We start from the raw sequence: 12,953 nt of genomic DNA, 5'->3' as shown, positions 1-12,953 counted from the left end.
GTTGGTTTCTTCATTAAATTTCGGTGTTCCGACCATAGGTACATCTTCGAAATTCGACATTACTGCAACCAACTTTCCGCCGAACCGTGTATGATTACAACGAGCCCTTCTCAGCGTGTATTCGTGCTTTTGCAGATGTGCAAGAATTCTTCGTTTTTAACGAACCGACAAGACTTTTCGCTAATCGTATTAAATCTGCGTTAAATGTCGTTTAAATGTATGTAATATTAATTAATTTTATTCATTAAGACTAACATGTCAGATGAATTGATTAAATTACAAATACAAACTCGATTATCCGAGTGACTCAAAAAAAATCACCCCGGATAATCGAGTCATACGTTTTTATATTGTAGTTGATGTTCTTCAATCAAAAACATTTTGGTAAACATAGAAGATATGTTGTGTGATGTTATAGTGCTTAAATTCAACGACATATATTTTGAAAATGGGGTTTTTGCAATAAAAAAATCTGTACAATAAAAATAATTCATGTTGTTTTTTTTTTTTAATTTCCTTCATTTTTTGGCATTATGCTAGCTGAAATTGTGCAAATAAAGCACATAATTATGTGATTCGTGAATTACCGAGCCAAATTTATTGGATAATCGAATCACGGATAATCGAGCACCCGGATAATCGAGTCCGACCTGTATCTCAGACCCGGAATAAGACAGGCAAATTAAATGTTCGACAATGTTAAAGTACATTGTTTCACATTATGACACAAAAATTATGTTATTGCTGGCAGATATTCAGATATTTTTAAAGCATCTCTGGAGTGAATTTGAGATTCTCCAGATAGAATCGAGAGACATCCCGAAAGCAGTGGCGTAGCTAGGAATTTGGGGCCCGATGCGGATCCAAATTTGTAGGCCCTCCTGAAAATTACAGATGTACATATTTTACAATAGTAAATCTATCCTTCTAACTATCAAATGATCACACCGTTGAATTTTGTACAAAACGTTGAAAAAATATTTACTTTTGTACTCAGCATTAGCGTGATGCTGGCAGTGGTGGCCAAATAACTGACGGAAGGTTAAAGAATATTTTCTGTATTCATTCATATTTTTTTCGGGGATTTCTGCAAGGATAAGTACATTCCGGAATTCCATCAATGCATTGAAGAAAACGGTAAAGCAATCTTTGAAGGAATTCCTAAAGAATTACTTGACGCAATTCCTAAAAAAACTTCAACATAATTCTTAGAAAACAAATCCTTACGCTCATTGCAATGAGATTGTTTAACAGTTTTCTTTAAAAAAAAAGTTACTTTAATATTAATTTGTCTTCAAGAATCGTTCAAGTGATTAATGCAAAGGTGTCATTCAGTATTTATCTAAACACTTCTTCAAGAATTCTTACAGTGTTGTCCCCGAGGATGTTTTCAAAAGTACTTCAGAGTACTTCAAAAGATTCTTGCAAAGGCTTCATCTAGTATTTCTCGAAACATTTGTTCAGGAAGTCCACCAAGGATTCTAACAATAATATCTCTGAGGATTTATCTATAAAATCAAAGAATTCTTAAGGAATTCTGAAAAAAAAACACTACAAAAAATTCTGCAATGATTTTTTCGGAACCAGATATTTTTCCAAAAAAATACATCGGAATTCCGGAATTCGAAAGAGAAGTCCTTATAGAATTTCTTCAAACATTCCTCCATAATTTCTTTCAGGAGATCCTCTAAATATCCCTTAAATGATTTTTCCGCGGAAGTCAAGCATTTCTTCATAGATTTATCCACGGGTTAATCTTGGCATTTCCTCAAGCATTCATTACTCATCTTGGCGTTCCTTTGAAGATTTCTTGAAAATTTCTTACAAGGATTCCTTTAGAAATTCCTTCAAGAATTATTGCAACGCTTTTTTTTTCGAAAAAAAATCTGCAAGGATCCTTCAAGCAGTTTCTCTAAAGTTTCATTGTGAGATTTGTACTAGAATTTATCCATCAAGAAATTTCCAAAGAATCCATTAGATAATAATTAAAAAAAAATCCTCCAAGAACATTCTTAGAGGAACTTCTGTAGGATTTTCTTCCAAAAATCCTTCCGGATATCTTCCCGCAAATTCTGAAATATCCATCTACTCTAGGAGTTTCCCCAAGGATTCCTCCAGAAATTTTTGCTAGCATACCTCTAGGAATTCTTCTAAAAATTTCTATTGCGACTTTTTATAAGACTCCTTAAACGTACTTTCGAAAAACCTTTTGAAAAACCATCCTAAGTTTCCATCGAGCCATCTCAGTCAAAAATTTCTCCAGGTTTTATTAATGATTTCTTCAGAAATTCCTCCGAAAATTAGTTTAAAAAAATCTTTGTGGATTCCTGGTAGGGTCAACGTGCCTTAGTAAACTTACAATCCCAAATTCATCTTATTCGAAAACAAAGCGATTCCGGCACTGATTGATTACGTAATGTTTGTTATCATTCGTGCCACTTCTAACAAACAAGCGTTTTATTCCTTTGTTTTCAGTAGAATGAAAACAGGAGTATATATGCTTATATAGTAAAGGAACAGATACCCTTTTATAAATTTTTGTTTCTGTGTATTTTAACTTATACTAATTCTACACTTGAACAGATACCTGATTTGATGAGATAAAATCAAATAATTTCTTCAGAAGTTTCTCCAAGAACTCCTCCTAAGACCGTTTTGCCACTTTCTTCATATAGAATATTCACCTTCCAATCCAATTCTTCAGGAATCGCTTCAAGAATTCCTACGGGATTTTTTACAAGGTTTTCTCAAATATTTCTTCAAAAAAATCTTTCGGAGTTTCTTTAAAGATCTTGTTAGGAACCTCTGCGAAGGTTTCATAAATCGGATGAAGCATTCCTTGCTTAATTTATTCAATAATTTCTCCAAGAGCTCTACAGAGGATTACTTTTGGGCTTCAAGATTTCTACCAAGGTTCTGTTCAAAATTCTAAAGGAATTCCTTCAAAGAGGCCTTTCGAAATTCTTCCCGAATTTCCTTCAGCAATTTTTCCAAACATTTCTTTAATAGTTTATCCAATAATTCTTTTGCGATATCTCCAAATATTCAACTGAAAATGTAAGAATTTTTTCAAGCATTCTCACAGAAATTCCCCCAAAAAAATCTACTGGCTTTCTTAAGAAATTGTTGTGAACTCGCTTAGATTTTTGGATTTTTTTTTAATTCGCAAGAGTGTATCTTATAGAATTTCAAAAGTACCAATAGACGGAATTCCGTAAGGAATTATTAAATGAAATTTCCCGAGGAATTACCATAGGAATTTTCCGAGGAACTACTACAGTAATTTTCTAAAATTGCCGCCTCAGTTTACAAACGAATTAACTAAGGAATTTTCAAAGGACCTGCCGAATGAATTACGAAAGTAACTTTCGAAAGAATTACACAAGTAATTGTTAGTTATATTAAATAGTTAAATTAATTTTGAATATTGTCCAAAAATTTCCGAACCAAATTTCAAAGTTATATTAAATAGTTAAATTAATTTTGAATATTGTCCAAAAATTTCCGAACCAAATTTCAAAGGAATGGCCGAAATAGTTTTCAAAAAATGTCCAAGAAAACCCCAACAATAATCTTATAGGAAATTTCGGATCAAATCCAATAAAAATGGCTAGAAAAATTTGTAAAGACTTTGCTAAAAAAACGAAGAGTAGTTGTAAATGGAATTTCCAAAGAAATTTCCGTATAAAGCATTGTCGAGAACTGATTAAAGAAGTTTATAAAGGAATTGCCTAACAATTTCCCAAAAGAATTGCCATAGGAGTTTTCAATGAAACTTGTAACAGAAATGAAACTTGTAACTTGCTACCAAAGGAATTGCGAACACAATAATTGATGTAATTTTCAAATGAATTACCAAAGAATTTATTTAAAAATAATGAAGAATGTATTCAGAAAAAAAGTATTTAGGAATTCCCAAACCCATTTTGCGAAGAAAATTTTCAGAGTATCTGATGAAAGAGTTTTCAAATAAATTTTCAAAGATATTCCTTAACGAATTCTTACACGGATTTCCAAAGTAATTACTGAAAAAGATCCTAAAGAAATTTCCAAATGAAAATTCTAATAAAAAATGCAAGATTTTTTTCAAGAATTCTCACAGAAATTCGTTCAAGAAATGTTATTGGAATTCTTTCAATAAATTCTTTAGGTATTTTTCCAAGATTTCCATCTATTGATTCACTTGGCGATAATACCATTTTCATCCGGATTTCCTTCACGATTTTTTCTAACGTTTTTATCAAACATTTTTCCAACTGAGAAACTCCAAGAACTTTTTCTTAGATATCTTTTACGATTCATCTCGGAACCACTTCAAGGGCTTCTTTACAAATTTCTCCAAGATTTGCTTTGAAAGTTGCTACAGCGATTGCTTCGGAAACTCCTCCAAGTGTTTCTGAAGCAATTTCTTCAGTATAATGTATTCCCAAGAATTTGATAAAGAGTTTTTTTTTAAGATTTCATGAAACGATTCCTTTGGGGCTACCCCATATGATCCCTTGAGCAAATTTCTCAGAGGAATCCTTTGGGAACTCCTTCAAGATTTGTTTTCAGGTGTTTCTGCAAGGGTTCATTTTGAAATGCCTCAAATGGTTTTTCTTGAATTCCTTTCAAGAATTTCTTACGAAGCATTGTTCAAGCATTTCAAAGATATCTTCAGAAATTCTTTCAATAATGACTATTAAATCGTCCAAAGATTCCTTAGGCATTTTTTTTTTCAATTTCTCTTTCACAATTCGTTCATGAATCCTTGCAGAAATTCCAGTAAAGGCTTAATCTTTTTCTCCAAGGATTTTTCCAAGCTACGTTTCCAAGATTTTTTCATGGATTTCTCAAAGTTTTCCTTCAGATAATGCCACAAGGATGAACACATTCATCCCTAAAGGATTCCTGTACACATTCACTCAAGGGGTGTTACAAAAATTCCCCCAGAAATTTCTCCACGGAAATTTATAATAATTCTTTAATTTTTTTTTATTTGCATCAACGAATTTGAGAGGAATTCTTAGGCGTTTATGCCGTTGATTTCTATGAAAAATAATATACCCATTTCATAGTTAATTCTTCCAAAAATCCCTTTGCTTTTAAATGTTACTTCAGGAATCCTTTACGTTATTCCTCATAGTACTTCTACTACTACTTCATACCCAATGATTTTTTTTCCGAATACATCTTAGAGTTCATCTAGAAGACTCTTAGAGGATTCCTTTAAAAATTCCTGCAAGCATTTCTACAAAGATTCTTTCAGTCATTCCTCCAAAATTCCTTTAGAAAATCTCACAAGGATCCATTCAGGAGCCATACCTGAGCAAGCATGATCTCAGAAATTCATCATGGATATTTTCCATGAGGAACTCCTGCAATATTCCTTCTTGGAGAAGTCTCTAAACGAATCCTTGGAGAAATTCCTTAAGGTTCATCTGATGGTTTCGTTAAAGGACTTCATGACATAATCCTTGAAGGACTTTATGAAGGGATCCGAAGAGGTATTTCTGAAGGAATGCTTGAAGGAATTCACAAAAAAAGTAATCCTTGAAGGAATATTTGAAGGATTGATATTTTTTAAAGAAATTCCTGAAGAAATTCTTGGAGGTGTTCCTGAAGGAATCAATTCAAGCATTCCAAAATCAATACTTAGAAGAATTTCTGAAGCAATCCAGTAAATCTTAGAGGATTTTTTGTAGAAGTCTTTGAAGTAACTGCTTGATAAATCGTAATACATATTCCCGAAGGCAAGGTAAATATATACCTTGCCCGAAGGAACTCTTGCGGAAACCCTTCAAAGAATACTTGGAAAGAAAAACTTGATGAAATCGTTGGAATACGTTGATTGCACTTATTTTTCATACTAAAGCAAAAAAATCGAAAAGCTACGCCACTGCCCAAAAGTACTCCTGAAAGCCCCTGTAGGATTACTTAACATAGGCAACCACCCAACCTTCACACTAAAACTATTTCCGATTTAATAAGGTGATAAAACACACCTTAAGCCGACGCCTTAAGGTGAAACATTTTTTTAATACAACTATGGCTGCCACATTTGCCGACTTCAACTCCTACTCACGTTTTTATTAGCACTGAACTTGAAAATTCGTAAACAAATGCGTCTGATTTGGATTACCTGCCTCTTTTTTGCAAGTGGGCCAAGCCAGGATAAACAAATGCAGCGTAGTTTGATGCTTTGTTCGTCATGTTTGTGCCTCTAAAATTTGTATGAAAAATTGAAATAGGATTTATTGATATTTCTCCTCACTGATTTCAGAAAAGTGTTTTCAAGGTTATTAGTGTGTTTGGGCATCTGTTACGTTCGGGCGTTTTTTACTTTCGGGTATTTATCATTCGGGCGTTTGGACATGTAACATAACCAATTGGTCAATCACCAGAATGATCTTGTCATTCTGAAAAATTGTGCCGAAGATGACACATTTCTTTCTGCTCTGGGTCCCAAGATAAAGAAGCCTAATACTCACCAAACAATAGAAAAATCGCCAGAATGTTCTTATCCTTCTGAACAACTTTGCCGAAGACGACACTTTTCTATCTGCTTTCGTTACCGAGATAGAGAAGTCTAAAACTTTACTGCATTATAAACGCCAACTAGCGGCGAAATCGTCAAATAATTGGTGTATCGCTAGAATATTCTTGTCCTTCTGAACAACTTTGCCTAACCCGACACTTTTCCACCTGCTTCCGTTACCGGGAAAGAGAAATCTAAAGCTTTACTTGATTACTAGCGCCACCTAGCGACGCAATTGTCAACTAATTGAAGAATCGCCAGAATGTTCTTGTCCTTCTGAACAATTTTGCCGAGGACGGCACATTTCTATCTGCTTTCGTTACGAAATAGAGAAGCCTAAAACTTTACTTGAGAACTAGCGCCGAAGACGACACATTTCTATCTGCTTTCGTTACCGAGATAGAGAAGTCTAAAACATTTCTGGATTGTAAGTGCAACCTAGCGGCGAAATCGCCAACTAATTGAATAATCGCCGGAATGCTCTTGTCCTTCTGAACAATTTTGCTTAAGAACTCACTTTTCTATCTGTTACCGCGTTTTCTATATCGTTACCGCGATAGAGAAGTCTAAAGCATTACTGGATTGTAAGCGCCACCTAGCGGCGAAATCGCCTACTAATTGAAGAATATTCTTGTACTTCTGAACAACTTTGTCGAAGACGACACTTTTCTATCTGCTTTCGCTACCCAGATAGAGAAGTCTAAAACTTTACTTGAGAACTAGCGCCACCTAGCGGTGCATTTTCCAACTAATTAAATAATAGCCAGAATGCTCTTGTCGCTCTGAACAACTTTGCTGAAGTTGTCACTTTTCTATCTGCTTTCGTAACCAAGATAGAGTCTAAAACCTTACCAGGTAACTAGCGGCACCTAGCGGCGCAGTTGCCAACTAATTAAAGAATCGCCAGAATACTTTTGTCGCTCTGTACAACTTTGCTGAAAACGCTTTCGTTACCAAGATAGAGACATCTAAAACATTATTGGATTATAAGCGCCACCTAGCGGCTAATTGAAGCCAACTAATTGAAGAACCGCCAGAATGTTCTCGTCCTTCTGCTGAAACTTAACTAGATAACTAGCAATAGCCCCAGGTAATGGACGGTCTTTTGTAGCTCGACCAGTGTTGCCATCTGAGGTCATATTTCAAAACAGTGAATGACCAGTGGCCCACACGTGATAGCCCTTGGTCAGTACTCAAACTTTGCTGAACTCATAGAAAAGATAAACTAGCATATAGTATCCCAACTAACATTTTCAGCGCTATAAGCTTCAGTCATTTGCTTTCTGTTGTGTAACCATCGAGTAAAAGCAGTCAACGCTGAATAAAAGGAAAGCTAGTCAAATATAAATCATAAGCTAATACACGACTGCAAAACAAGCACCATACAGCTACCAAACTCGGTTTTCAGAAATCCATTACTTGTCACTGGGGCTGCCTTTACTCCACCCTATTCCAACTCCGGGAGATTTCCCGGAAGATGTGAAAACTTGAACACATCGAATAGGAGTCCCCACTAACAAAACAGCTGCTACTATACAGTACAATTCATTATACTGACAAATCCCCAAACCAGCAGCGCTTTAAAGGCCGTTATGCGATTTCATTACGGTTAGAAGCTGTAATAAAGAAACTGTTGGTTTATACCAACACGGCTTGTCGGATATAAACATTATTGTCAAAACAAACTTTAAGCGGGATATATAGCTACTACACAAATTCTTTACAGCTATCCATGTATGTGCTGTGAAATTATTTGGGTTGCTTTTATTGCACTTTAATTCAATGCCGGTAGATTTGCCGGAAGATGTGCAAATCGAGTAAGTCCCAGCCACTACAACAGCTGCTTTTATACAGTACGTTTTGTAATGTTGCCAAAACACAAAACAGCAGCGCTTCGTAGCCGTTTAAAGAACACTCTTTCAGCTAGAAGTTGTGAAGAAGAATCTGTTGGCGCAATCACACAGCTTGTTCAATGTAAACATTATTGCGTTTGACGTTTCACAAGCTTTTGCAGCAAGATGAAGTTGGGTAAGGTTTCTTGTGGCACAATTATGAAGCCTTGTCTGAAGTAAAACAAAACGGGCTATTTTCTATGTTATTTATATATAGCAGTGTGGCAGCGAGGACATCATCGGGACCAGTGGATACGGAGATCGGGAGTTCGATTCCAAATAGCGGCAAGTACTTTAATTATTCAATTTTAAAAGTGATAATTCCAGTTCCACATGTATTGCGTCACGATATCCATAACCTAATTATATTTAACCGTTTAATTTGGGGATGCCGTATAACTATTATTTAACAACTGCGAAAAGGCTGAAAAAGCGCCTTCTCAAAATGTTTTTCAGTTAGTGGTTACATAGGAGCCGAGAAAAGAGCTATGACTTGGTGGCATAGAAGCTTCTCGCACAGCATATACATGCTGATTAAGTTCGCCAGATTCATTGGTATAGGGCTTGCATAGAAGCTTCCATCTATATGTACAACACAGTAACTCAGCATCAAGCCGTATTGAGGACGCTTTGTTGACGTTTACATTCACAATAAATGTTAGTTGGGTAGTGCCACCTAGAGGCGCATTTTCCAACTAATTAAAGAATCGCCAAAATGCTCTTGTCGCTCTGAACAACTTTGCTGAACACGACACATTTTCATCTGCTTCCGTTATCGAAAAAGAGAAATATAAAACTTTATTTGATTACTAGCGCCACCTAGCGGCGCAATCGCCAACTAATTGAAGAATCGCCAGAATGTGCTCGTCATTCTGAACAACTTTGCCGAAGACGACAAATTTCTATCTGCTTTCGTTCCGAGATAGAGAAGTCTAAAACGTTACTGGATTATAAGCGCCACCTAGCGGTGAAATCGCCAACTAATTCGTTGAATCGCTGGAATATTCTTGTCCTTCTGAACAACTTTGCCGAAGACGACACTTTTCTATCTGCTTTCGTTACCGAGATAGATTGAAACTTAACTAGATAACTAGCAGCAGCCCTAGGTAATGGACGGTCTTTTGTAGATCGACCAGTGTTGCCATCTGAGGTCATATTTCAAAATAGTGAATGGCCAGTGGCCAAAATAGTACATCATATTCTAAATGTACACTTAAATTTTAGGGTTCGCCGTATAGCTTTCGCGACATTCATGTGCACCCTGCCGGCGTCACATCCACAAGCCAGCCCATCCAAAACTGGACCACGATCACCTGCTCCTCCAGCAGCATCACCAACAGCTCCTGCTGCGGAACCTGCCCCAGCATCTGGTTCTCCATCAGCCGAAGCACTGAATGCAAACCCCGCGGAACAGGCGGCTCCGGTTCCCGAAGTTATGAAGCACTACGAGATCAGTCTGCTCTGTCTGACGAATCTTGGCGATTGTTTGGTCCTATCGATTCCGGAACTGAAGCGGCAACTGAACGCGGCAGCCGTCCGAAGGGAAGATATCAAGTAAGGATTAAACGATATCATTCTGTTGAGGTTGTTTTACTAAACCGTTCCTTAATGTTTCCAGTGGTATCTCTTCGCTTTGCTTCACGAACCATGGAGAAGCTCTGTACATGATGTCTTCGTCTGAGGTGCAGCGAATCACATTGTCCACGTCGAAGATTGTTTCCCCGACCGGTTACATCGAGCTGGAAGATTGGTCTCAAGTCGAACAGGAAGAGACAGAGCAGGCAGTTGAAGCAGAAGAAACTGCTGTAACACCGGAAAATGAGGAACCCATCGCTGCTGCGAGATCGGTTGATGCTTCCTCACCCTTGTCGGTAGTGGTGACGGCCATCAACGGAACCGGTTCCGGAGATGGTCTAACCAACGGCGTCGGCAGCGGAGATGACGCTTCTCCCAACAAAGCCGCCAACGAGACCATTACCAGCTCGATCGGCGACATTACCATTGACTCGGTTCGTGATCATCTGAACTCGACGACCACGACGCTTTGTTCGACCACCACCGAGGAGATCGTCGGTAAGTTACATAGAGGGGAAGGTGTATTCCACTATGGGGAAAAAGGGATTGAAACTTGGAAATAACTGAGTCTTTTGCGTCGACTATCGCAAATCTGTGAAATGTCATGAATATCATATGATTCTTTGATCTCGATACAAACGTTTAAGTCTACGATTTTTCTGATTGAATCACTGTTTCTTAGGACGACTTTCGGTGCTGAGTACGCATTCAAACAACGTAGCTTCCTCCGCCAAAACCACCGACGTGACCACTCTCAATTCTTCTAACATCAAAGATTTGAAGCACATCGGGTATGTAAAATATCATTTTTCTCTGTGACAAAAAGTTACTGATTTTGGTGTTGTGAGTTCATCTTAACATCAAAGTCAGCCATCATTTTACAAGACTAATTCACGCTTTTTTGCAGCGATTCCACGGAAACGGCCTCCAACTCGGTGATCATCAAATCGGTCATCACCACGGTTAAGCACGGAACCAGTCACGTCAACGGAGAGCACAATTCGACCACCAAGACCGAGAGCACCAAAACCGTCTCGACCGGAGGCGGTGCTGCCGGTGGAACGACTGTGTCCCTGCTCCGAAAGGAGAGTCAATTCTAAAGTGAACCGAACCGAACCGAATCGATAATCAAAGCATGCAGTTAGTAAGATATGACACGACGTAACGAAGCTGAGCAACTATGGATAAAGAACGATCGACAAACCGCCAAGAGGATAGATACAACAGGAGGCGGACGATTGTTGTCGTTGTGTTTAAGTTTGAGCTAGTTTATTAATATTTGCGATTATCACTTTTAACGCAACAGACATTTGCTATTTAGCAGTAGAAAGGTAAGTATTTTATTATATTCTTTTCGGAATGTTCACGACGCGTCCGTGTGATATTTTCCAATTTATTTAAATTTTTACACAAAAAAAGAAACGTGGTAGGCCACGTCAAAACAAGGCTCTGTTGCAAGCCTACTTGGATGGGCTTGACCGCCTCCACACTTCATCAACTTCTGGTCCGACGAATATTCAAAAGCGTGCATTTAAGCAACGAACAGAAGACAAAATCCCATTTCATCTTTCGATCGAAACCGTCGTGTGATAATGCAAAAACATTAGAATAGAGATACCTTCAAAAGCTACATTCACAGAAGAAAACATTACACAAACAAAACCATATTATACAGGAGACAAACTGCCTTTGCGTTGCCTTCTTCGAATTTTTTAAACATGAATTCTACCGAAGATGAAAAGATTTGTTCGAACTGTGAATCGTTAATTAAAAAAAAAATGGGTCGCTTACAGAAGGTCGTATTAATGTTAGTTTATTTAGAGATATGAACACGAATGCAACGGTACGGAGAACCCACAGTCTGCCCGCCGTATGATGCAAGATTTCCGAATGTATTTTAATCCTTCATCCCTCCCGATAAGCCAAGCCAAGCGCGCACGCGTATTCTTCGTAAAAATTCGAAAAACGAGATCGATCCTACAAAGTATTACTAACTAGTGCTCCCTCCTCTAATGGACGTTTTCGGGAAGCAACGAAAATTCTGGACGGAGGGACAAAACGAAATGAGGGCGAAACACATTTTTAAGGCATAGCGATTGGTATTTATATAATGTATTACATACTTGAACGAAGCGAGAGCCTCCTTCGGTTATATATAGTTGTAGTCGTATTTTTTGATGCAATTTACATGCGTAAACGAAAAAGAGAGAGTACTATACTTACGGTTAAGTAAACCTTAAAAACATACAAACGAGCAGAGTAGATGAATAAATATGTCTTTTTATGTTAAGTGATGTATAAAGTGGCGTATAGCAGAGTTTGTTGTGTGCTAAAACAATTCGAACGATCCTCCAATTTTACTTCATTACCAACGTCAGGCCGGAATCAGGAATCAAACCGCTTTTTACTTTATCTTGATACCTTGTTGGCTAAGTAACTTTCCTCTTACGCCGAGCTATCTACGTCGGTCACACTTATTGTTTCCCACCGAGAATTAATTGTAGCACTTTGCGCTCAAAAACTCCAAAACAGTTTCGGTCTACCTCCTTCAATATTCACACCTCCGTAGAGAGCAACCACAATCAGTCCCATTCACAGCCGCAAATCTTCAACAACTTCTAACATATCCCCATCGATCACTACCTCAGCATGAACACCACTAGGTCTGCCTCTGTCTCTACTCGCAATCATGTACTTAGTCTTGGTAGAGTTAATCGTCAAGCCTATCCTTGCTGTCTGTCTCTTCAGAGGAGCTTAACCTTCCTCCACACTGCCCTGCGATCGATGCCGATGAGATCAATATCGTCCGCAAAGCCGTGAAGTATGTGCGACCGTGTAATGATTGTGCCATTCCTCTGCACGCCAGATCTCCTAATCGCTCCTTCGAGTGCAATGTTGAACAGTAAATTTTAAAGGGCATCACCCTGTTTCAATCCATCTAAGGTCACAAATGAGGTAGACACGAGATA

The 12,953-nt window shown here is 37.7% G+C and overlaps 1 protein-coding gene across 4 annotated transcripts in view; it reads left to right on the top strand.

Annotated features, from left to right (window-relative positions):
- The window catches only part of LOC109405206 (lethal(2) giant larvae protein), a 91,235-nt gene extending 78,949 nt beyond the window's left edge, over nucleotides 1-12,286 (top strand). For all 4 annotated transcript variants that reach the window (XM_019678219.3, XM_062842753.1, XM_019678220.3 and 1 more), the window contains 4 exons: nucleotides 9,634-9,963; nucleotides 10,028-10,482; nucleotides 10,667-10,775; nucleotides 10,892-12,286. In XM_019678219.3, coding sequence (XP_019533764.3) covers nucleotides 9,634-9,963; nucleotides 10,028-10,482; nucleotides 10,667-10,775; nucleotides 10,892-11,084 — 1,087 coding nt within the window. In that variant the 3' untranslated portion in view covers nucleotides 11,085-12,286. The remainder of the gene's footprint in view (nucleotides 1-9,633; nucleotides 9,964-10,027; nucleotides 10,483-10,666; nucleotides 10,776-10,891) is intronic.
- Nucleotides 12,287-12,953: the final 667 nt, after the last annotated feature.

The sequence above is a fragment of the Aedes albopictus genome, chromosome 1 (assembly GCF_035046485.1).
Source record: "Aedes albopictus strain Foshan chromosome 1, AalbF5, whole genome shotgun sequence".
Classification (NCBI taxonomy): domain Eukaryota; kingdom Metazoa; phylum Arthropoda; class Insecta; order Diptera; family Culicidae; genus Aedes; species Aedes albopictus.
Note: the sequence above shows the minus strand (reverse complement) of the source record. Positions and strands in the feature narration are given on the sequence as shown.